Source organism: Podarcis melisellensis (genome assembly GCF_964234715.1).
Source record: "Podarcis melisellensis genome assembly, chromosome: 7".
In the NCBI taxonomy this organism is placed as follows: Eukaryota; Metazoa; Chordata; class Lepidosauria; order Squamata; family Lacertidae; genus Podarcis; species Podarcis melisellensis.
This window is the reverse complement of record NC_138539.1, coordinates 11799547-11826116: the sequence shown is the minus strand read 5'-3', so window position 1 is coordinate 11826116 and position 26570 is coordinate 11799547. Positions and strand designations below refer to the sequence as shown.

Genomic DNA, 26570 nt, shown 5'->3' with positions numbered 1-26570 from the left:
CTAAAGCCCATGGGCCGGAAGCAGCCTGCGGAGGTCATTTGACCAGCCCACAAGCCACCAACCAAGCTGCCCGCTCATGCGCTACGCTAAAACTAGTGCAGCACGGCACAGGGACTCGCTCCCGCGGTGCCGAAAATCACAATCTAGCCTACGGAGGGATCTCCGTGGGACCGATCCGGCCCAGGCAAGATAAACCTTGCTGACCCCTGGTCTAAACCACTGACCCTTTTGGGCTTGCTGATTGGAAGGTCGGCGGTTCAAATCCCCACAACGGAGTGAGCTCCCGTTGCTCTGTCCCAGCTGCTGCCAACCTAGCAGTTCAAATGTATGCCAGTGCAAGTAGATAAATAGGTACCACTGTGGCAGAAAGGTAAACAGTGTTTCTGTGCGCTCTGGCTTCCATCATGGTGTCCTGTTGTACCAGAAGCGATTTGGTCATGCTGGCAACATGGCCTGGAAAGCTGTCTGTGAACAAACACCAGCTCCCTCAGCCTGAAAGTGAGATGAGTGCCACAACCCCATAGTCGTCTTTGACTGGACTTAACTGTCCCAAGGGTCCTTCACCTTTTCCTTTTACCTTATGGTAGGCTGGCAAAGTTCTAGGAGACTAAGTTTAGGAAAGAAAATACCTTTTTAAGAGAGAGAAAAAGAAAGAGAGAAGGTGTTCAGATAGATGTTTAGGAGCTGGCCAGCTGAAGGATGGATTCTCTAACGTACTAAAGCAACCTTTGCTAACCACCCAAGGTATAAATGTTTGCAAACAGCTTTTCGAAGCTTTGCAATCGAGTGGATAGAAAATCTCATTGTCATATCAAGGATGAAAACCTCGAGGCAATTTATACAGTGAAATAAGCCCAGGCACAAAGGTTTATTACAGGTGGTAATCATAGGATCATATGAGTTGGAAAGGACCCTGAGGATCATACAGTCCAACCCCCTGAAATGCAGGAATATGCAGCTGTACCTTGCAGGGATCGAACCTGCAACCTTGGTGTTATCAGCACCACGCTCTAACCAACTGAGCTATCCATAACTATTTTCCATAGAAAGCAATTAGGAACGTCTAACATGCTGCTCTGGTTTCAAGGGGACTTTGTTATGACTAACTTTCTCTGGAACAGAGCAGCGCTTACCTGCTTACCTGGGAGTAAGTAGCACCCACTACATCAACACTTATTTCTGATAAAACACGCCACAGGACCCAGTTTCATGGGGGTTCATTTTTAAAGCTCAGGGACCTAGCAAAAAGCTACTGACCACAGGCCTCTCAACAACACTGGTAAAACAAATCACACTTAGAAAAATGAAAGCCGTTTTTTATTGTTGTCTCCACAGCCAATCATTTGACACGAACATGCATACGTAATTTGGCTACGCACACACCACTTTTCTTTTTAAACGTTAGTTATTAAACATACAACAGACATCCTTACAAAAATGAGTCAAAATGCAAACTTAACTTTTTAAAACAAACAGTTTTACTCATTTATTTATTTTTTTCTTAAAAAAAAAACTTTGTGTGTTGGGTACCATTTGTACAAACACAGTTAATTTAAACAAATCTGCTCTTAAGTTTCCTCATGGTTGCACATAAAAAAGCTGCAATACAAAATGAAGTCACTGAGAGTTTCTTTCTTTCTTTTTAAATAGCAGAAATAGGCAGTTTCGCCATGCACAAGAAGCAATATTAAATATTAGTTTTTCAAAAAAAGGAAAAAAAAACCACGTTTAAAAATATTTAGTTCAAGTCACAGAACTTTCTCCAGTCCAGAGAAATCCAAAACGCAATGCAGAATTAGCTGCCACAGAATGGCCATTCTGAAAGGCATAATAAAAAATAAAATTAAAAAATCACCCCCCAGGGTTGATAAAATTTTCGATGATTTTGGCACAGAAAAGAAGTTATCAGCTTACTCAAGAACAAGAACGTGATTTTTTTTTTTAATGGAGAAGACAAGAAGAGGAGAAAAATCAAAAGCAAGACTGAACAAGATAGTAGTTGCAATCACTTTTAAAAAAGAAAAAAGATCTGTGCATCTCCGTCATTGCAGAATACTGTTTACAGCAGAGCATAATTTCCAGGTAACTGTTATTGCAACATAGATTTAATTTGCTTCGAGGTAGTCTCATCATTCAAATGTTTTGTTGTGTACCTAAAAAGGAAAAATAAAAGTGTGTCAAAACCATGCACATATTTCTGCATTGCAGGGGGTTGGACTCTATGATTCTATGGCCTTGTACGTCTCTGACAGTCTGATCCTTAAAAAAGACTATTTTGGGGACAAGAGGGCATTCCTGGGGCAGTGCAGTGGAGGGAAGCTCTGGGCTGGGTGTTCCTGCTGAATCCCCATGTACGTAGGCATTTGAAAAATTCTAAAATGCTGTACCTGCCTTCACACTGTACCAGTGGTCCTTATTTACCAGTGCTAACCACTGTTTTCCAAGAAAGAAGAGTTGGCACTTACAGTGATTCCACGTTCAAAAGTTAGATACCTGAGAGCATTTAGAAGGCCTTCTACACTGTTTGGAGGCTGGTCTTTGAGAACTTTGATGCATCCTTTCATCTGGAAATCAATACAAAAGGGTTTGGGGAGACAGGAAACACACTTTAATTCACAACAAACCGGCGTTGGATGTAACCATGACACAACCTGCAATTTCACGTTTCAGAAAGGATCCAGCCCTCATGTCAATACGATTAGCTCAATCAGTGGGACAGCAATGACTTTAAAAACAACAGCCCTCGAAGGAAGCCAAGGCAGCCATAGATACACTGCCCATGATTCACAGAAATAGCATTTTCACACAAGTGCAGCCTAGCTGGCATAATATGGGAACTTGCACTGACTCATCCACATCATTTTTATTGACATGCAGATGTGCTAAAAAATACACATTTTAAAAATGAGTATCTTCTGTGTTTCCTTCTTGCCTCCACCCCCACCCAGCTGGCCCACCACAAGGAAGCGTAATTCACTCAGCCCCAGAACTTACATCAATTTTTGACGTTTTAGCAAACGCGCCTACTGGATGCACGTGGTCATAGAGAATGATGACGCCCACCATCACCCTCAGACAGAACGATACCGTTTGCTCGTTGGTGAACCTGCTTCTGTATTCCCTGGAATTTTAACAAGACACGGCAGTAAACACTTGATTATCCAAAGCTGAATTCTAAATAATAATAATAATAATAATAATAATAATAATTTATTATTTATACCCTGCCCATCTGGCTGGGTTTCCCCAGCCACTCTGGGCAATTTCCAACAAAACACTAAAATACAATAACCTATTAAACGTTAAAAGCTTCCCTAAACAGGGCTGCCTTCAGATGTCTTCTGAATGTCAGGTAGTTGTTTATCTCTTTGACATCTGATGGGAGGACGTTCTACAGGGCGGGTGCCACTACCGAGAAAGCCCTCTGCCTAGTTCCCTGCAACTTGGCTTCTCGCAGCAAGGGAACCGCCAGAAGGCCCTTGGCACTGGACCTCAGTGTCCGGGCAGAACAATGGAGGTGGAGACGCTTCTTCAGGTAAACTGGGCCAGGGCCATTTAGGGCTTTAAAGGTCAGAACCAACACTTTGAATTGTGCTCGGAAACATACTGAGAACCAGTGTAGGTCTTTCCGGATCGGTGTTATGTGGTCTCGGTGGCCCCTCCCAGTCACCAGTCTAGCTGCCGCATTCTGGATTAGTTGTAGTTTCCGGGTCACCTTCAAAGGTAGCCCCACATAGAGCGCATTGCAGTAGTCCAAGTGAGAGACAACTAGAGCAAGTATCTCAGCGGAATGCCATCCCCAAAAGTAACAACCTTCTCAGGGTATAGTTTCTTCCTTCCCAACTGCAAATCTTGAAGCCTGGTGCTGGGATTTCGTTCCTACCTTTCCCTAACAGCGCAACACGCCTTGCTAAAACCACCCGCGATATCTGGCTGCACAATAACCATTTGTGGCAGGTTAGGGTGATCAAGCACTGGGGGTCAACCCTGGAAAAGAGGCTCAAGATGCAGGCAAAATACGCTCCAGGTTCTTATATCTTCCTGATTTATGCATGAGATCAAACCATTTCCCAAAGCGTACAGATGCCTTCCGATACATTCCGGTGTTGAAATATTAAAAAGAACTGTTCCCGCAAGAACTAGCAATCTGGCGCATGTCCAGCTTAATCTGAAAAAGGTGCTACAAAACTGGAAGTGTCGAGACCTCTCAGAGAGAGCACCCTATCTGTCATCTCCAAGGAGCACTATCAATAGCAGCCACTTCTGTGGAAGAAAGTAAAATGCACTTGGGAGACTGTTACGGAAGGAATCGCTTCTCCACAGCCCACCCTGTGGGGCACAGGCTCCTTCACTGACCCTAACCGGACCATAACATCTGGGTCAGATGTGTTCAGTCAGGAAAATGGCATGGTTCAATTCAGGAAACCAGGCTTGGCCCCAACTCCTTGCTCTGTATAATGCACGGTCTTCAATGACCGAGACTCTCCACCCCTTCCCTCCTCTATCTGCCATATTACAAAAGTTTCTTACTAGTTCAATACGACTGCAGTCAGTCCTGCACTTGGGTACATACCAGAAAGGAACTACCAGGTTCTTAGCTTATTCTTCCTTAATTCTAGGTTCTGGTTTTCCTCGAATTGTTTATACCGTCGGCAAATTAACTCTGAATTTGTGACTTACTATCTATGGCTTATCGTGATCAGAGTATGATTCCTTCTTAGCGTTTGAAACTTCTCAGTAAAAAACAAAGAGGCTTTGCTTAGGGAGATGCCCACATTTGTCAAATAAATAAAATGGTGTTTTGATCAAAAGTTATGTCTGAAGTAGCCTCGGTACTTACGGGGTTTCCAGCATAACTCGGCAAACGCTGGCCATGGTGCTTAAGCAGTCTGTGGTGTTCTCTATAGGCAAATTTTTGTTCTGTAATTGGCATAAGAAATACATAGTTACTGTAACACAAGCAGCACCCCAATTTTTCAAAGTAGGACTGAGAATGTCTCCTGTTCAAACCCTGGAGAACCACTACCTACTGACATAGACCAGTGTTTCTCAAACTTGCTGGACTACAACTCCCATCATCCCTGGCCGTTGCTCCTGCTAGGTAGGGATGATGGGAGTTGTAGTCCAACAACAGCTGGGGACCCAAGCTTGAGAAACACTGATCGTGTTGAGAGCAATATTCTTCCCCTTGGTGGAGAAGCTTCAGTGGCAAGTTTTAGGAGCCAAGTGCAAAAGGCAGACAAGTTGTTGTGGGGTAGGGAGGGAGCAAACTTTAGCTGCGCATTACTGAGTTGCGCTGAGATGCTGCCCTCTATGACGAGTCACAAGATTTACTGAATTCCGAAACCTCTCTTCTATAACTAAGTCAATTCTACAGCCCTTAACACCTTCAAATCACACTGCTGGCACGTGAAATTCAACATTAAGATGCACCCAAAAGTCTGTAACATGGAGTCTTGTCAGTAGCACAAGCCAGTTTTACGCAACACACTTGTGTTTTCCACAGTTTTCCTAACAAGGAGGTCTATTCACGCACATACCTCTGAAACGAATTTTGTCGTGGCATCGCTTAAGGTTTTCAACATTGGCGTTGCTTCGGCATAAAATAAAGACATTCTGTTGGCCAATTCGTTATTTACTTCATTTTCTCCTTCTGCCTACCAAAGTATAAAATTTTAAAAATCTCAATCTTCACTGGTTTTGAATAAACAGAGTAAGTGGTACAAGGGTCACAAAGAAATACCTTCTTCACTTCTACAGAAGGGTACTTACTGGAACATTATTGATCCTCATACGACTCAAGGTTCTTCTGTAGTAGCTGAAGTCATTCTGAATTGCAGGATTTGTCATCTAGAAAGGTGGGGAGAGAGGATGTATTGGTGACAAGTGCGCATCATACCCTAACTCATTCTGAAGGGGCAAGGGATTTCAGTTCTGTGAAGACCTGGGAAATGAGGCCAGCATCTTGAGGTCCTGCACCGAAGCGGTGGTCTAGGGCAGGATCCTAAATATTATTTTTGTCAAGGCAGAATCCTGCATAACTAGGCTATTAAATATCCAGAATACTATGGAAGACATAATGTGATTTCGTGTGTGTAATTACCGTAATATGGAATAGGTAGCAGCTGAATTGGGCAAGCATTAGTCGCTGCTGTTAGCAGGACAGATAGCTCTGCCTGGATGCTTATAGGTATGGCTGTACTGTCCCTGCTTGTAGAACCTCCAGCATTTTGTGCCAGTATGAGGAATGGGTAATTGGACTAAGATGTTCCTCTGTTCTGGTCCAGCAGGGGTCTTCTTATGTCCTTAGTGATGTGACGAGCTTGAACAATCAGTAAGATCAGGGTTAACAGTCCTTGGCTGCCATCCAGGAGCAGAAATGGAAAGGGATTTCCGTATTTGTTTACAGCAACATCAGATCAATGGACAAACAAGCACTGTGCAACACTGTAACACTGATCACAGCTGCTTTGCGACCGTTCAGTTTGGACAAGCGCTATGCGGGGATAATTCTGGACTTACCTTCAGCTCATCAAAACGAAGTGTGAAATGAAGGATTTCCGCAAACTGTTTGGCAAGAGCCTGCTCTCGCTCCAGGTGCTGCGTGGGAGAATATGGAGTGCTTGTCAGAGCCCCAAGAAGACCTCGTAATGCAGCTTCTGCACGCAAGAACAAGGGGGACAGTTATGTAAAAAAGTGTGAAAGTGTTGAATGTACTGTCGTTCTGGATGATTACAAAAGCAGGCCACAATCGAGGTGTTATAAAATCCTAGGTGCCAGTGGACTACCCCTAAGAAAGGAGAGTCCTTCAACCTTCCTCAAAAGCAGTTTATATTGGTGCCAAGATACATTAGACTAGAAATTACAAACAACAAAAAACAAACCCACCAAATTAGCAGTAAATGTCAACATTTCGGTATAGGTGGTAAATTAGTAATACAAAAGAAGTAATATCAACAAATTCTACCATGCTAAAATACTTAACACCGTGGGATCCTGGCCTTAATTACATGGTAGATCATAGAATATTGTGGAGCAAATCAATCAGTCAGTTACTACTGACACTTACCAAGTCTTTGAGAAAATTCATAGAATTTCTTTAGTTTGCCCACTAGAGGGACAACCGCACCCCATGCCTTCTCCTGGAGCCTCTCATCAGTGGGATGCTGTATTGCCTGGAACAATTAAACACGAGCAAGGATGTTTGCTTTATAATAATGTTTGCTTTACAGTATAGTTTTCTCTACATTTAAATCATATAAAAGCATGGGACAACCAAGCCATAAGACCACAAAACAGAGACATTGTTCTGTGTGACCATGCACATTCCCTAGAGCAGTGTTTCCCAACCTTGGGCCTCCAGCTGTTTTTGAACTACAATTCCCATCATCCCTGACCACTGGTCTTGCTAGCTAGGGATGATGGGAGTTGTAGGCCAAAAACAGCTGGAGGCCCAAGGTTGGGAAACACTGCCCTAGAGGAGCTCGGGGAGAAAAAAAAAAGCCTAGATGAAGCTCTCGCGGTACACAAGTCTCACTCTCATGTCAAAAGCCTGCAGCTTGGAGAACGAGGATCACTTCATGGCAAAGGCAAGAGCGGGGGGGGGGGGGAGAGAAGAGAAAGTGCACTGCTGATTAATGAGACTCATACTATTGTCAGATCATTCTTCTACCAACTGGCAGCTGCTCCCCAAGGTCTCAGGGCAGAGGTCTCTCCCAGACAAGGTGCCTGATATCCTTTTAACATGAGATGCCAAGGGCTGAATCTGGAGCCTTCTGTATGCAGTCATCATGTTCCACTGCTGAGCAATGGTACAGCCCAAGCTTCCTGCACGACTACATGTCATGCAACAATATCAGAAGAATGTCAGGCACTAACTGGGTGACGGATTCCCCCATCAACTAAATATTACAGGTGGTTAAAAGGTAGGGGAAATGTGATACCCTGAAATAGAATTGTGGGCGCCAAGGAAAGAAAATGTGGTTGTTGGTGCAACAAGTGAGAAACATTCACACTGCATGTTTGCAATATAAATCTGATTATCCGGAAAGGGTCCAAAATGACCTCTGCTTCAGGACTGCCGAGAGGGCAGTTAAAACAAGATAGTAAATATTACTTGCACATAGAGCATGCTATTTGTAGTGCACAAACTGTTATTTAAAAGTTATAGAGACTCTGGCAGAAACTGAACCTTTAACTGATCTGTATTAAGGTCATATGGGATGGTGGCGCTGTGGGTTAAACCACAGAGCCTAGGACTTGCCGATCAGAAGGTCGGCGGTTTGAATCCCCGCAACGGGGTGATCTCCTGTTGTTCGGTCCCTGCTCCTGCCAACCTAGCAGTTCGAAAGCACGTCAAAGTGCAAGTAGATAAATAGGTACCGCTCCGGCGGGAATGTAAACGGCATTTCCATGCGCTGCTCTGGTTTGCCAGAAGCGGCTTAGTCATGCTGGCCACATGACCTGGAAGCTGTATGCCGGCTCCCTTGGCCAATAAAGCAAGATGAGCGCCGCAACCCCAGAGTCAGTTATGACTGGACCTAATGCTCAGGGGTCCCTTTACCTTTATTAAGGTCATAATCACTAATGCAAAGTATGATACGTAGCATCACTAAATTGATTACAAAATACTCCATCCAATTATGCTTTTTACCTCTCGTATTTCATGACCGGCTCCTCTGTATGACTGCAAGTCTTCCAGGATTCCTTCTGCATCCTTTAACACTACATTTACCTGATTATAAATTTCTTTTTCTGATTCTGTAGGTTGAGCATCTAAACAACAGGACAGCATATTAAGTCATATTTGTAGTTACGCAATTTTCAAATATAAACATGTTGAATGTGCTTGAATATACTCCTGAAAATAGTGTTTAAATATATATACATGGTTTGGGTTTCTTTTTCCTATCAAAATATACTTGCAATCGGCGCATCATGTCTAAATGCAACTGGAATATCTAGAAGCCTTGTTTGTCAAAACAGCTTTGGTCAGTACAGCCTTTCACAATCCACAAAGCCTTCTGGTTAGAGAAACACATAGGTTAGGGCTGACATATCCAGGATTCGCCCATCAAAAATAGAATCTGGGCAGAATTTCCGAAAATTGGGGAACTGTCCAGGAAAACCTGGGTGTATGACAACCCATGTCAGAAGTGTTGATTTCCTAAAACTTGTGTGTCCAGATTTTCAGTTTTTGAAATATGGCAACCCTAACCTAGGCTTTCTAGCTTTGGGAAAAGGTGTAAATGAAGCAAGAGCTCACAGAATGTGGATAGTAATATCACAGCTGTGGGCAAGTGAGGAACCTCCTTATCAGCTGTATACTGATTTTGTGTGAAAACATGAGGCAGAGAATCAGTAAGCTGAGTAATCTTTTTTAATATACAAAATCAATAAATAGGCATCTACAATTTTAATCAACCTTGCCGTGCAACACACAAGAAGGGAAGCGCCACAGATCAGAGCAAATGCTTTGCGCAAAAAGACCTGATGTTTAATCTCTGGCATCTTCCATTAAAAGGATCCCAGGCATCAGGTGATGGGAAAGACCCTTAAATGCTGGAGAGCAGCTGTCAGTCAGGGTACAGAATACTCAGCTAGATTGACCAAAGGCCCAGCTCAGCAGAAGGCAGGCTCATTTGCTCCTATGAAATAATACCAACAGGTATGTGGACTCTGTGGAATTTGTGCACAGGGCTTGAGTCCTGGGCACTGGGCTATTTATCAGTGCTCCAAAGGAAAAAGAGAAGGTACCTAGCTGGATAAAAGCTGCATACTGACCTTTGGTCAGATGTCATGAGTGGCATTTAGGAGTAGAATACAAAATCAGATACTAATACTGTTCAAATCCATGTTGGTACAGCATCTGTTCTATTAAAAATTCCTTGGGTGGTATTCAGCTAAGTTTTACAAGACCCTTGGGTTAAGCTAATTTTAATTTCAGTGAGTCTACTCTTGAGTAAAATCTAGTTGAATATCAACTCTTATTTAAGATCTGGAATTCACATGCCATTCTAGAAGATTTCTCTACTTAACAACAAAATTATACTTGCTACCGCAAGGGAGATGTTTTTACTGGGAAAAGCTGTTGTCGCTGTTATTGCATCCTTATAAAAAGGCCATTTCTTAGGGCATAGCCCTAACAAGATAGCTCATGCAATCATGAAATAAAATGCATATGAAATCAAATTAAGTTAGCTTCAGTAGATCTAGCTCAGAGTCCTGACTTAAGTCGGATGCCATTTTAAAACAGTTCCATCATTGAATCCATGTGGCATTAGGATACCTCCTCTAAGGAAAGGCAATTCTAAACAGATCTTAATGACCATTTAAAATAAGCAATGTTGAAGCTACATGCAACTGAGTGTGAGCTAGAAACTCACAGACTGCAATCAAACGTTTGCCACTTTGTTTAATTTCCAATGATATTCACAGGCCTTTTGCCTGAACACACGGACCCTTCAAACGCTCCCTTATAAATCATCACAGTTTCCAATTTCATCTGAACTCAGAAGTAGCTTGGGGGAAAGTCAGGGTCTTAAAAGTTTAAACTGTGGTTTAGGACCTTGGCTTGTTCTGAAGCTGCTAGCCATAGTTTCCCCACTCACATGAAAGGGGAAACTGGTTAATTATAGACTTTCTGGCTCCCCCAGGTGTGCCAGGAAGGAGCTACATCTGAGACAAAAGGGTTGTGCATCCCTTGGCTTATTAAGATGAGATATCTTCTCATTTTCTGAACTGGGTGTTAAGATGCAAAAGGCATAAGACAACAGGCATGATTCTTTTATGACTTCATCAAAGGAGGCCCAGAAGCACAGCAGCATCTGATTTTCACAGCAGTAAATATAAATTGATATTAAACATTGTAAATTATAAAAACCACAACTTAGACCCCCTTCGTTCACATGCTACCTCTGCAGTTGCTCCCAAACTTGATGCTGTGTTAACAAAGAGGCAGCAACATGCACACAAATAAAAGTATATGCAAAAGTGAGTCTAACTGGTAGACTCTCTTTGGACTACTTAGGGCACAAGATAAAAGATACATATTTTTTAAATGTTCTCACTTTCAAAGTCAAGGAAAAAATTTGGTCCCTGCTCAAGGTCTGTGCACGTCAAAACTTTAAGAAGGTTCCCCATGCTAAGGTACCTGTTGAGACAATGAGAAAAGACAAAGAATATTTCTTTTTAAAAAGAATGGGAGATTAACGGGGGGAAATGCATTAACTTTCCAGGTACTCCTGTATTTTCAGTTCCTGGTATGATCCAAGCAATGGAGTATTGTTTCCAACTTCCCAACACATCCAACCGCTGAAAAGTGGGTTATCCAATAGCAGATAGAAGAGCATCCATCAGAAAGCAAGAGAAAATATCACACCATGTAGCTCCCCAATTGTACTCATAGAAGTCAGATGCCCATAAAACACTGTGCATAAATTAGAATTTCAAAATATCCAATTCTGTAGTAGATGGCTGTATTTCGCAGACACCCTCTACTCACTGTTTCACTTCAGAATATCTATGGATGATAGCAAAGTTTGACAGCCTTTTCTGCTTTGTTATAATTGACTCAAAACTCCCAGTCCAAAATGGGAGTGAGAAACCTGTGGCCCTTCAGATGTTGCTGGACTCCAGTCAGCCAGAATGGCCAAGGGTCAGCAATTGTGCAAGTTGTAGTTCAGAGACATCTGGAGGCTGCAGGTTCCCCATTTCTAGTCTATAAGAACATTTCAGATACTCAGCAATACCTAAAAAGCATTTTCCGTTTCTCGGTCTTCTCTTCTCTTGGTATATGCCAGAGGTCGGCAACCTAAGGCCCATGCGCCGGAAGCGGCCCATGAAGGTTGCTTAACCGGCCCATGAGCCGCCCTTGAAACGAGCCGCCCGCTCAGCAAGTCCCCGTGCGCTGCACTAAACCGGCGTGGCACCTCTCTTCTGCGGCTCCGGAAATCGCTTCTGCGCATGGCCAGACGCTGGAAATTGCTTCTGCGCAGGCGTAATTTTCAGCGTCTGGGTATGTGCAGAAGCGATTTTCGGCGCCGCAGATGCAATTCCCGGCATCGCACTGTGCCGGCCCGGCCCATGGAGGATCTCCACGGGAATGATTGGGCCCATACCCAGTAAGCCTTGCAGATCCCTGGTATATGCAGCTACCTGTTCTACTTCCCTACAACTCCCTTCCCCACTCCACCCCAAAAATTGTGCTAGGTAGGGAAAGGTGGGTCACGTCTATTGTTATTTGATTGTTTGCGCGTTTATTATAGCCAATAAAATGTTTCTTGAGGGGAATGGTCCGTACTCCTAATGTAGCTGAGTGGTTTGAAACGCAGAGGCAGAATGCAAACCAATGAACACAAAGTAACTGCCACACAGACACATGAACTCCGCTGCACAACAAAATAGCAAGAGTAGTATTGCAAAAGTTGCGGTCATTCATGGTAGCACAAAACCCAGGCCTAGTTCTCACTGAGGGAGTAAAGACATATCTAGATTGCACCTCTTCACAAGGCAAGTCGAGCTCCACGTGATCAAACTCTTCTTTTGACAAAGGATTCCTTCCATGTAGGAAACTAAACACTAGGGGTTTATTTATATTTCCTGAGACATATGGGATAAAACATAGTTTTCTGCTGTATCTAGTCTGGACACTTCACTACAAAAATTGCTCTGCTTCAACCACACAACGGTCGGCGGCCATTTTTTGTGCAAGCATGTTATTACATTTTGAAAAGGGCTACAGGTCCATTAAGATGGATGGCACTGCAGAAACGCCTCGTTTTAGATCTAAGAATCTCAAGTGCTGACAGTTTAACAAGATGTCAAGTCTGTGCTCCAAGCTATCACGTTGAAAAGAAAGATATTCTTGGAAAGCCAGCAGAGTGTAGCTTGAACGGTGCATGAAATCGTCTGTTCAAAAAGCAATTACTGGTGTGTGAAGGATAAAGTACTTGGCCCTCAATAAAACTGGCAAGGCTGTAAGCTTGGATGTTTTTACAGCAGAAGTTTGTATTTCAGAAGGCCCTGCAATACAAAGACTGCCATACCATACCGAGATAGATTTATTCCCCAAATACATCACAGCATCACCAATTTTTCCCCTCCACACCTGAATTGTCTGGGAGGGGAGAGGGGTTATTGGTTTGTTCTCTTCTTCATTTTGCTTTTAGGATGCATTTTGCGCTTTTATCCTGTATTTTTATGCGATCTTCAGATGAAGGGTGGCATACAAATTTAATAAATAAAATAATCTGGCAATGACAATTTAATTCATTTTCGTATCCAGCTATAAGAATTTCGCTTTCTAAGCCCACTTCCCATGAGTTCTCCTTGGAAGCAAAATTAAAGTTCAGCTGATGCCTGTTAGATGCGATGCAGTCTACCTAAGAATACTGCTTTATTTGAAGTGGGGGGGGGGGAGGGAAAGCAGGGAAGAGCCTCACTAACATAATATACCAGTCACTTCATCTCCTGCCAGCAAATGCTCCTGAATAACACCCAATGGGGTCAGCTTCCTTGCAGAATGAATTTCCAGATTTCGGGGAGGTGGGACAGGCATGGCGGGCTGCAAAAGCAGAAGAGGAAGGGGATGTGTTGTTGTGTCTGGTGGCTTCTTAGAGTTTAAAAAGCTATTCAATGTACCTATCACATTTAATTTGAAAAACCAGCAATTCTTGCTATGTGACTTGAGATTCTATTGTTTTATGATAGTTTCTGTCATTATTGCTGCTAGTACCACATACCGCCCAGATGATAGTGTGCAATGGCAGTAGCACCGTCTTGGAATCTAGCAGGTCTCAGATAGCTCAGCCAGGAGAGCTAGGAGAAGGGGGCTTGGACTGCTCTGCTTATCAAGTCAATTTGTTCCAGACAGAAGACATGTTGTTGTTGTTGTTGTTGTTGTTGTTTAGTCGTTTAGTCGTGTCCGATTCTTCGTGACCCCATGGACCAGAGCACGCCAGGCACTCCTGTCTTCCACTGCCTCCCGCAGTTTGGTCAAACTCATCCTGGTAGCTTCAGGAACACCGTCCAACCATCTCGTCCTCTGTCATACCCTTCTCCTTGTGCTCTCCATCTTTCCCAGCATCAGGGTCTTTTCCAGGGAGTCTTCTCTTCTCATGAGGTGGCCAAAGTATTGGAGCCTCAGCTTCAGGATTTGTCCTTCCAGTGAACACTCGGGGCTGATCTCCTTAAGAATGGAGAGGTTTGATCTTCTTGCAGTCCATGGGACTCTCAAGAGTCTCCTCCAGCACCATAATTCAAAAGCATCAATTCTTCGGTGACCAGCCTTCTTTATGGTCCAGCTCTCACTTCCATACATCACTACTGGGAAAACCATGGCTTTAACTATACGGATCTTTGTTGGCAAGGTGATGTCTCTGCTTTTTAAGATGCTGTCTAGGTTTGCCATCGCCTTTTTCCCAAGTAACAGAAGACATACATACACACAAAGCAATAAACCGCGGGAAGCAAACACTGCACTGGTACAAATAATTGCAATGAACTGTATCATCATTTTTTGATGCCACTTAAGAAATCAATTAGAATGAGCAGAGACATCCTTTCATATCTCATCAAGTAACAGAAGGGAGAAATATATGAATGCCACATATTAAAGAATAGTTTCTAAGGATTGTAAATAATTCCTCTTTGTAAAAAATCAAAAAGGCTTGCTTATTCTCCCCCCACTTCCCTGAAGCTCAAAACACATGTATCTACTTAACTTTAATCCTTAGCTTTTGTCTATTTCTTTGGGCTCACTTTCAATATATGATGCTATTCTATAAAGGAACTGCAGCCTGTTTAACGCCTGCAGCCGTGTGAAGCCACACCACTAGTCAGAGCAGATTATTACACCGAGGATCCCTTCCAGGGCCTAAAAAAAATGCATCAAATTTAAATGCTTTTTGCCAGCTTCGGTTTCTAGTGGTTGTGTAGTAAAGACTCTTGACTGCCCTTGCTTAGCGTCTCCTAATCCCTCCCAGCGGTTTCTATGGTATCAGCAAACAGCTCTCTCAGGCCCTGTGGAACCAGGTTGTGGGAATCACGGAGAAAGGCTGCTTCCAACTTGACCTACTTTCGCAGAATAAGACATACGGGATGCCACATCTGATTAAAATGACTCTGCCCATTACAGCCTTATGGGGTTGTCTGATGCAGAGTGCCATGTCAAATTCAGACAGGCGGAAAGCCCAGGCATATTTTCAAAACAACACTGGCACGCATGGCCTTCATTCTGAAAACATCCCAGGCACATTTCAGCTTGGGCTCCGTCAAGATAAAACGAAAGAGAATTACGGAATGTAATAGAAATTCCCAAGAACCAGAGATGACTCCCCTCAGGGGTAAGAGTAGGTTAATAACTATTTTGTTCCCAACTGGTGAACAAGACTCGCGGCTCAGTGAGTGGTAACCTCGCTCCCTCGTTTTCAATATTGATGGAGGAACAAGCAGAGATACAGAATTCCTCACCGCCAAGAACTGACGAGTTTTATTTGGGGGGGCGGGACTGTTGTGCTTTTTCACTTGGAAAAAAAAGATACAGAAGATCAAAGTCAATAAAAGAAGATCCCGATAAATCAGACCGGAAAAGCATGATTTTAGAGCTAATTTCTGACCGCAGAAGGAGGCATGACTTCTACAATGTGCCTTTTTCTTACGAATTCTCAAAGGAACAGAGTTTCAAGAGACTTAAGCTAAAGAGTGAAATCCAATGCTATGAAAGCAGATTTCCCCTTTCTCTCCTCCCACTGTAGCCCCCCGGTATTTGTCTGAGGGTACCCCAACCTCCAGCGCAGAGTTTGGAGGCTTGTGGGGGTTGCAAGGCAGGGAGAGGGAGGTGAACTCCCACTGGGCCAGCAGATGTCTGTTTGGAGATAATCCTGTTAAAACTTGTACAGAATAAACTGGAATCACAAAGAAATTCTCCCCTCCCTGCAAAAAAGCAACTAAGGCCCTGATCCAGTTCTCATCATGAGAGAGTTATGGACCCAACCATTTACACCTAACACTGTGTTTTAATAAAAGTAGTTTGAGGTTGTTTGTTAAACTGATGTGCTTTGGTTGCAAGGAGCTTTTAAAGTTATATTTAGTCATTTGTCATGTTTTTTATTGCCACTTGTATTAGCTGTTTTGAGTATTTTTTTTAAAAGCGGAATAAAACTGTTCGGCCGTAGGTAACACACCACTATTGTGGTTTCCTCTTCCTTTCAGTCGGTAGAGCATGAGACTCTTAATCTCAGGGCTATGGGTATGAGTACCAACGGACAAAAGATTCCTGCATTGTGGTGCAGATGACCATTGTGGCCAATCCAACTCTATAATTCTATGATATTACCATCTGTAAAAATGGAATAAAGCTCTGTTCTAACAATACACAAGCTCCAGAGTTCTGTAGCTTTCAAGCTAGACACCTCTGTCAAGTTAGAATGGTGATATATAACTTCAAACATACAACAATTATCACTCAGTTTTTCCAGTTCTAAATAATTAACTGATTAGTATTTACTCCTACTGGAAACAACATGGCAGTGACTATGTGCAAACTTAATTTATGCAAACCTGCCTGACTTGCATAATGCATTCCTTAAAATATGCATATTTTTAGCACAAAATTCCAAGGCGCTGGCTGCATGACACTGAAATGTCCAGGAACATTAGACAAGCAAGTCAATCTGAATACTGAAATAAAAAGGACTGATTGCCAGGCATCTAAGGGGAACAGGATTTGGTAACATCCTCTCTTAGCATGCCACAACTCTGAGCTGCAGGCTAAGAAGAGATTCTTAACACGGATAAGATTAGTCAGGTAAAATGGCCCTTAGCAACAGGCAGCATCCTAAACTGAGCAGACAACTGGTTCTCTTTATATATCCAAGCATGCTACTTATGAAAGCAGTGCACAGAAAGCAGTCTTGCAAAGTGAGCTACTAGTGCTCATCCTTTCCAGCAAGAGATTGGATTAAAAAAAATCATTTGGGGAGGCTGAAGCTGAATCTAATAGCAAAGAGAATATAAAAACTCACAATTACTTCTAAACACACTAAAACATCATATCCAGGCCAAACTGGATGTGATAGGGCAAGCCATGTGGATTTTTATACAATGCCTGCTCCACGCCTATACAAAAAGGGGGAGGGTGTACTCTTTACATAAAATGGAGGGCACAAAGGAGGGGAGGGAAATAAACTTTTAAGTCATTTTTCGCCTCCTCAACTCAGTATTGGAAATGGGCTGGAGAAAATGAGCTTAAAAAGCAGCAGAGTGCAATAAGATATGGTAATTAAAAATAAAAATAAAACGGAGATGTTGTATGGCTGCCCTAGGCTCCTTCAGGAGGAAGACCAAGATAAACATACATTAATAATAATAAGCATATAGGGAACATACATCACTATGGCCCTGTCACATCTGGTTTGCTCCTTACTGTGCACATTATTTTATTATGCTGACTGGTAAGCACTGTAGTTGGATTAATGCCTGAAAATGTTAGTAATCAGGGGCCACAGTAGTCAGTGGTGACTAGGCTTTGGTTTTCCTTTTCACTACTGTTTCGTAAGTCAAATCCAAAGAATGCACCACAATTACCATATTATTCGCTTTGTAAGACGCACCCGACCATAAGACGCACCTAATTTTAGAGAACAAGAAAAAAAATATTATCTCCCTCGCTGCACAGTGCCTCTCCAGCAAAGCGGGAGGAGAAATGGAAGGGGCTCCGTTTCCCCTCCCGCTTTGCTGAAGGGGCACAGCTTTCCCTCTCAGCGCAGCGCCTCTTCAGCGAAGCGAAGTCAGAAAGGCAAGAGGGATCGCTGTGCAGCAAAAGCAGCAATCCCTCTTGCTGTTCTGGCTTCTGGGATAGCCGTGCCAAGCCTCTTCAGGGCAGGGGGAGCATTCCTCCTGTTGCCCTGAAGAGGCTTCGTGCGGCTATCCCTGAAGACAGGAGAGCCTTTCCTATTCATAGAGTTGAGTTTAGCAATCTCCATATACAGTACCACCTCCGGTTGAGAACGGGATGTGTTCCAGAGGTCCGGTCACATCCCGAGGAATTAGGAACCGGAGGACCGCTTCTGCATATGGTGCGGTTTAGCACTTCTGCGCATGTGCATGGGGCGAAACCCAGAAAAATACTTCCGGGTTTGCCGCGTTTGCATCCCGAAGTTTACGTATCTAGAGGAATATGTAAGCGGAGGTATGAATGTATCTATTAATGCATATTGATAAAGGAGATCTTTTCATAGGATCATTTAGTTGGAAGGGGCCATGAGGATAATCTAATCCAACCCTCTGCTTTGGAATTGCAAAATCTTATAGATAGACTTTTATTCAGGAGACTGAGATTCTCTTTTCTAAAGTCAACATAATCAGAGATGACATAACAGATTTTAGGGGATACTGAAATTAACTTATACACATGTACAAGACTGGAAAGAATGCAACTGCCGTAATTATACATTTATTGTGAGCATGAAAAAATATTTTATGAATTTCCTTCTGAGTCATGTTTGTCATTCCTACCCCATCATTCAGCATTCTCTTTTGTACTGCTGACATCTAGTGGTCGATTTTAAGTATGCCAGCTCATGTTGCCCAAAGTAATACATAATTTAGGAGGTCAGAGCTGCAAATAGAATAATACTTCTTAATGGTTCTCTCTGAAAAGCTGTCAAAAGTGAATGCATTTTCGAAACTCTACTCTTCACAGTGAGGAGAAATTGATATCAACATGTTGTGCAATATTTATAATAATGAAAGCAGCTTGGAGGGGGGGCTAAAGGCAAAACTGAAGCACTGAAAAAGACTTGTGGGCATACGGATGGATCTAAGCCAGAGCTTTCCAAATTGTGTATTGCAACATGTTAGTGTGTCGGTTGCAGTGTGTAGGTGTGTCACATGAACACTCCCTGCACTCCTTCTGGGGCTGGAAAGGGGTTAGTTTAACCTCCGGTTGGCAAGTACGTAAAACTGAATTACTCTGTCTCAAAATGATGCATGTCTAAAAAGTGTGTCACCAACATGAAAAGTTTGGAAAGCTCTGATCTAAGCTGTATTTAAATAGATACTAAATATTACTATACTCCTAACCAATTTTTCTTGAGTCTCCCCAGGGTCTCCAATCCAGGTAACTGATTACACCCCACAGTCGCTTAGCTTCAGCAATAACTGCAGCATCGGGATATTTATTGAACCCAGTATTTAGACTGCTTGTCTTATAAAGTATGTGACTGATGAACAGAATAATCCTATACACGACTACTCAAGAGTAAGGCCTATTACACTGGGGTGGTCTCTCCTGTTATTCAAAAGCACGTTACAGAAAAAGAAAAAAAGGACATGAAATAAATGAGAGAGCATTTTCTTATTTAGTATTCATGTCTAATATCTCAGGAGAAAAAAACTTTCTTTCACTAGGGACATCCTATAGTTATCTCATACCAGTTTATGGATACTACGAAAACCAAGATTGTTTCTTAGGTGATAAACTTCATTAGAAAACTATAACATAAAGTGGACACTTACACACACAGATGACTGCAGCTCATGTGAAACTCGTATCAATATTTAGGAAGACAACATTTTTGTGCAGACCAAATATTTGTGTGCCCTTTAAGATACCTTCGAAGCACTAAAACGTGAACACCTGTGCCAACACTCCTGAAAAGGAGCAGGGCAGTGCTTAAATCCTGCCTTTCTGTCCAAAGGATTTCTAATGTGTGTTAGCATTATGCATAGAAGTGTTTTGTGAACAACATACACAGTGATTTAGTTCCCTTAGGCCAGTCTTGGGACCTGGGGCCCTCTGTGTTTTGGATGACAACTGCTCCCAGCCCCCCCAATTAGCACGGTCGGTCAACGGTCACAGATGTTGTAGCCCAACAACATTCGAAGGGCACCCTGATGGAGAAGGCTGCCTTAGCCAAAACCTGGGTGTGATACACACACACACACACACACACACACAGAGAGAGAGAGAGAGAGAGAGAGAGAGAATATGAAATTCTTACCTATAGCCAGTGCTTCTCTGTTTTTGTTCCCAATCTATAAACATAAAAGAACATGTGAAACCATCTCCACTAAAATTTCGCATAACAGTTCATGTATTTTCTCTCTCAACTTGCGGGGAGGGGGGGATATAGACCCATGCAAGCACCTCTAAAGAAAAAGGGAGAAGAACAGAACAGAGCTGAAGAGCACTCTTCCAGCATCACCCTCCAGAAATAACCATCCAAGAAGGACCAGAACCACCACAAAGTAGTGGCACCCACCCCTAATTTCAACAGCCACTCCAAAAGGATAGCATGGTCAATGGTATCAAAAGCCACTGAGAGGCGAAGAGGCACTACTACTACAATATTGAATTGTGCATTAAAGATCCTTAAGAGCTCTTAAAGAAAGCAAGTACAGTGGTGCCTCGGGTTAAGAACTTAATTCATTCCGGAGGTCCGTTCTTAACCCGAAACTGTTCTTAACCTGAGGTACCACTTTAGCTAATGGGGCCTCCCGCTGCTGCTGCGCTGCCACCACACGATTTCTGTTCTCATCCTGATGCAAAGTTCTTAACCTATTTCTGGGTTAACGGAGTCTGTAACCTGAAGCATATGTAACCCGAGGTACCACTGTATCCAGAATACTACGGAAGACATAATGTGATTTCATGTGTGTTACCTAATACAGTAATATGGAATAGGTAGCAGCAGAATCGGGCAAGTGTTAGTTTAGCTAATGGGGCCTCCCGCTGCTGCTGCTGCTGCGCTGCCGCCACGCGATTTCTGTTCTCATCCTGAAGCAAAGTTCTTAACCCGAGGTACTATTTGTGGGTTAGTGGAGTCTGTAACCTGAAGCGCCTGTAACCTGAGGTACCATTTAAGCCCCTGCTTAAATATCAGCCTATAGTATCCACATCTCTTTATTTTAAAAAATTAAGGGGGGGAAATAGTTTGAAAGTATCAATATAACCTGTTCCTAATCAAACACCTCCCAGTGACTAAATGCTTCCCAGTAAAGAACAACCTTAATGCCCCTGAACACTTTCTGAGTATCTCTCTTACACACCGAATAAGCATAAGAAAAGTGGGGCCTGGTAGCCAAATTCAGACCCCAGAGGATCAAAGTCCCAGGTCCCAAGGAGGTGAGGGCTTTGTGCATATGAGCTGCTTGATCGCACAGAAACAACCTATAGGCGATGGGCTCATTGACCCTGTCCCTTCCAAAATGAACTGCAACAGAGGCTCCAACGGAGTTATCTCCTTATTATGCCCTTCAGCTGCTCGCTCCTGGGTAGAATCCAAAACACATATGCAACAAGTGGGAGCAGCTGCAATGCATATGGCAAGAATTCTGCTAACGCCACAGTTGCTATTCAGATAGTGGTGTGTGTGTGTGTGTGTGTGTGTGAGAGAGAGAGAGAGAGAGAGAGAGAGAGAGAGAGAGAGAGAGAGAGTGTTAGTTAGTTAACAGGAGCCACCTAACAGCACCTTGTGTGAGTCAACAGGTGGAGCCAATGTTACCAAACCTTCAAGTCCTCTCAATTGGAATCAGAGGCCCTATTACAAGTAATTTGTTGACTAAGGGAACTGACATATCTGATGCTTCATCTTAGCTCGTGGGGTTTTAACATAAAAATCAGTATTACATGGTAACAAGTAACTGAACATGCAAGGGGGAAAAGGACAACCTAACGGTTCACCACTGTTCAGTGATGTGGGCCCAATCAGAAACCCATCATTAAGTCAGAAAAGCACTAACCAATTTGGACATGTCAACTGTAAACCATTGCGATCATTAGTATTTCTTGAGAACAGCCACTGTGAATGCTAAACCACAGATGATGACCATGTTCTACTACATCATGTATTTCGGTGTTTTCTCATTTCATTTGTGAAAAGACTGGCAGGGGGCAGTTTTGCTGTGCCAGAAAACCAAAAGACCTCTCTGGTTTCCTTGGACAGCTACTGCTTTGCTTTCTGGGCAAAGAGACTGCTAATCCTGCACAAGCTGGGAGCTGGCCTGCTTACCTGAGCAGCTGAAACTTGAGAGTAAAAAAATCAACCTCCCAAATCACCAGGAAATAGGTTTTGGAAATTGTAACATTTGGAGGAATGAGTGTGCCCATTCTTTATCACACTTGACAAACAGGTCTACAAAAATTCCTAGCCCATAAGAATATGCACGAGTCTGCATGCCCAAACAAACCTATGTTGGTAATCTGTGGCATTACCGATAGCCTGAAAGAAAAAAGAAAGTGTATTCTTCCATTTTTTCAAGAGCTTTCTTGCTCGGCTGCTCAAAGGGAATCTTAACTTGCCACAGGCAACCAGGCAGTTTGGCTATTTTACAAAATGGTCTTTGGGCTGTTCCACATGTTTCTAGAGGGTGGTCTGAAAGCTCACCAGTAGGTAATTATTTCACAGAAACCAGTTTGTCATTACATCCGAACAGAGCAAACTATGGTTTGTATCTGCTGTCAAAACAGGATTGCTAAATTAATAGTCCATCCTCTCACCAAGGAACCCTGGAAATAAAGTGTTGTATCCAACATTAGTCATTCCGCTAGCACAATACTTCTATTCATGCTACAGAACATCCCCCTTCTCTCCTTCAACATATCCTAAAAATCTAGTCTTAAGAACCCCTTGGAGCAGATTTTGGGGGCATGCAGGGAGACAAGAGGAGAGTCCTCTTGCATGTGCAGAGGTCCACACATACAGCTTCTGATACAACTCTAAAAATATGTGGAAGGCAGAATCTACATTATCACCAACCTAAATTTCCCAAAATTCTTTGTAAGAATCCCTGCTTCTTAAATTGGCATGAAGGCAGATATACCTTTAAATTCTAGACATAAGATATATTGTGCTTTTTTCCCTTTTAGGAAACAGTAATCCAGCCCCCACATAGAAGGAATGGCTGCAAGTAAGGTAGCAAGCTTATGTGTAGCTTTGAACAGTAAAAATCAAAGTCTCTCACAAAGAGTGTGAAAAAGATATTTATAGGCAAGAACATCTATCAAACGCTTACCAGGTGACAATATTGTCTTGAAACTTCTGTAGACTCTCACTCCTTAAAAGGCAGGCGTAGCAGCTTATCTGTGAAACCTGAAAAGATGAAAGAATAGAACATATGAAAAACTAGACAACCCATTCTAAGGCATACTGGTATTTGTCTCTCAGAGAAGTATAACCAATTCCAGGTGACTAAATCTAATAAAATACTGAAATATATGAGTGACATAAAGCATTGTCAGCCCCCCTGCACAACAGATTTCCCCTTCCCCAAATCTGTTTTGTAGTGTTAGGGAACCCTCCACAGCAGATGGGGGCACAGGGGGATTGAGAGAAGTCTTAATGTGATGTTGGATATCCCAAATTTAAATAGATACACAAACACAGAGTATAATTCCCACAACCAGTGGGGATTAAACACACCATGTGCTGAAGTGTCTTTTAGTTTATCTGTTTTATGATCAGGAAAAAATGAGTAATTAAAATAGGTTGCTCTACTGTACCCATAATAGGCCCATCCATATCAGATCACAGTTTCTCTACTCTGGTTTTTAGAAAGTAAGGCCAGGGAGTTCCTTAACATATTATAAAAAGCATGGCCATGAGTTTATTTATTCAAAAAGCAGTGTGCAAATGAGAGAGAAAAGGGTACAAAACATCAAAAGGAACAGAGTAACAGGAGAAATTAACCACCTACTATTTGATTCATGAGACCAGCCCACTTGTCCCAAGATTACTTAACATGCTTACAACACAAGGATGGCCAAACAGTACAGATACATGAGCCAGGCATGACCTAGAAAAGGATTTAATTCAGCCTCTGGAGGCTGAGCAAATCTGGAGTTGTAGTCAAAGTCTGAATATAGTTTAATTGTCTGGGACCAGAGGTGGGGGATCAAGCTGTAAGATATAAAAGATTAAATTGTGGACACTCCTCTTTGAATTTTGTAAGTGGTGCCCAAGCACCCATGCACCATCCTTTGCAGTTCCTTCAAGATGGACCAATCTTATAAGAAAGCCTGGAAGTCAGGTTGCATGATTTCTATGTTAGTCTCTTGCAACAAAGGGTGATAATAATAATGATGATGATGATGATGATGATAATAATAATAATTAATTTATTATTTATACCCCGCCCATCTGGCTGAGTTTCCCCAGCCACTCTGGGCGGCTCCCAATCAGTGTTAAAAACAGTACAGCATTACATATTAAAAACTTCCCTGAACATGGCTGCCTTAAGATGTCTTCTGAATGTCAGGTAATTATTTATCTCTTTGACATCTGATGGGAGGGCGTTCCACAGGGCGGGCGCCACTACTGAGAAGGCCCTCTGTCTGGTTCCCTGTAGCCTCACTTCTCGCAATGAGGGAACCGCCAGAAGGCCCTCGGCGCTGGATCTCAGTGTCCGGGCTGAACGATGGGGGTGGAGACGCTCCTTCAGGTATACAGGACCGAGGCCATTTAGGGCTTTAAAGGTCAGCACCAACACTTTGAATCGTGCTCGGAAATGTACTGGGAGCCAGTGCAGATCTCTCAGATAACCCACTAAGTCACAGAGTAGGCCCATTCATTTCAATGGGTCAAGTCAATTGATTCCAATAGGTCTTACATACTGCCAGTATGACTAACATTGTATATCAGTACAGTCATACCTCTGGTTAAATATGCTTCAGGTTGAGCATTTTCAAGTTACGCTCCGCGGCAACCCGGAAGTAACAGAACGCGTTACTTCTGGGTTTCGCCGCTCGTGCATGCACAGACGCTCAAAATGACCTCACGCACATGTGCAGAAGTGGCGAATCGCGACCCGCGCCCTCACAGACACGGGTTGTGTTTGCTTCAGGATGCGAATGGGGCTCTGGAACGGATCCCGTTCGCATCCAGAGGTACCCCTGGGTATACATTGTATATCACTGTATATCAGTAAAGAGTCTTGAGGCACCTTAAAAAGTATAGTCCACAAAAGCTTCTGCCATAATCAGTAAATTTTTATGCTACTTTAGTAATGCTTGGCTTGAAAGAAAGAAACAGGTACCAGTCAAACCAAAATCAACACAGGTGCAGCCCTGTAATTACATCAGCCAGTTATTAACAGAGATTTCTGGGGTTACGCCAAGGGGAAACAGCAACTACATCAACTGGAACTTAATTACCCTTTTCACCAACTGAACTAAAGTTTGAACCCGTCTGCTAAAGATTCAGCAGCAGACTTTCGGTAACAGCTGCCTCTGGTCAGAGGTGGGTTTGATCTCTAGGATGGACTTCCTAGCCCCAACTCAATCCTATACTGAAATTCAACAACCAAAGCCCCGCACCCCATCACCACAAATGGAAAAATCCGTTTCCATAGGTTGTTGTTTTTTTTAAAAAAGCAAGTATCCCAAGAACAACAACAAAGCCAACTAAAACAGTATTTGCAGTACGTTAAAATAGTCATAAAGCAAATTCTAGATCATAAGCAGCTCAGAAAAAGTCTTCATCATTTATTGCCCAAAGGCCTCCCTGTGCAAATGGGTCTTGTTTAGCTGCCGAAAAGGCCATGACTGGGGTACAAAACCACACCACTTGAAGTTATTCTACAGTCCCAGAGTCACAATCAAAAAATCCCTGTTCCTCATTAAAGATGAATAATGCAAAATAAAGGGGTAGAGGGACATCAGAGCCTTCATACAGACATTCAAACTAGCGCTACTTTGAATGTCTGAAATGAACAAGGAAGTGAACTGTATTTTCTCCCTCTACCCACTATCCCAGGAAACCACAGAATAACTGCTTAGTGACTCCATCAAGCGTGTTGACATTTCAGATCTGACGTCTACTGACATTCTGTTCTCCTGCATGAAGAGCTTTGTATAAACTGACAATTTGCATTGTCTTGCACCGAGGGAACATGATCCTTCTACAGAAGGATATCACGTTACCAATTTTCTATATTTATTTGTCTGTAATCACCCTGGAAATACTTGAAAAGCAGATTTCTTTTAGAGGCATGGGCACTGGGCACAACAGATGCCAAGGCCCTTCCCATCCCAAATCATTATGTCTTGAACGAAAGGAGGAGGAGGTTGGTCTGTCCCAGTACATTATTATTATTATTAATTAAATTTCTATACAGCCATTCAGCTGAGGTTATCACAGTGTACAACATGAAAACACAAAAATGCATCATATAGTAATAAATAACAACCCCCCACCCCCCCACACCATTTAAAAGACCATCAATTTGTTTTAATTAGCCCAGGGGTCGGCAACCCAGAGCCGCATGTGGCTCTCTTACACCTTTGCCACGGCTCCGGGGTGGATACTAGCGAAGGGAGGAGGCGCATTGTGAGCCCCAACACTCCCCACTGTGGCGGGCGCTGTACTGGCTGTGACGTCACATGGGGGCGGTGCGTCACCTTCCCGCCCGCCCACTACATTGTCATAGGCGCCGACTCCATGGGGCCTGAGGGGGCCCGAGCCCCCTCAAAAATTCGTTTGGGGGGCTCTGCCCCCCCCAATAATTTAAGAAAATTATTAGTTATATTATGCTTTGTAAAATCACAAAATTATGTTGGTATTTTTTATTTT

The 26570-nt window shown here is 42.9% G+C and overlaps 1 protein-coding gene across 4 annotated transcripts in view; it reads right to left on the bottom strand.

Moving 5' to 3' along the window:
- Positions 1–1300: 1300 nt before the first annotated feature.
- Positions 1301–26570, bottom strand: part of CYRIB (CYFIP related Rac1 interactor B) — a 66817-nt gene continuing 41547 nt past the window's right edge. For all 4 annotated transcript variants that reach the window (XM_081918975.1, XM_081918974.1, XM_081918976.1 and 1 more), the window contains exons 2-13: positions 23017–23093; positions 20004–20037; positions 11070–11152; positions 8654–8775; positions 7070–7175; positions 6523–6659; positions 5773–5850; positions 5541–5657; positions 4841–4920; positions 2995–3121; positions 2494–2564; positions 1301–2153 (exon numbers count right to left, since the gene is read on the bottom strand). In XM_081918975.1, coding sequence (XP_081775101.1) covers positions 2090–2153; positions 2494–2564; positions 2995–3121; positions 4841–4920; positions 5541–5657; positions 5773–5850; positions 6523–6659; positions 7070–7175; positions 8654–8775; positions 11070–11142 — 975 coding nt within the window. In that variant the 5' untranslated portion in view covers positions 11143–11152; positions 20004–20037; positions 23017–23093 and the 3' untranslated portion in view covers positions 1301–2089. The remainder of the gene's footprint in view (positions 2154–2493; positions 2565–2994; positions 3122–4840; positions 4921–5540; positions 5658–5772; positions 5851–6522; positions 6660–7069; positions 7176–8653; positions 8776–11069; positions 11153–20003; positions 20038–23016; positions 23094–26570) is intronic.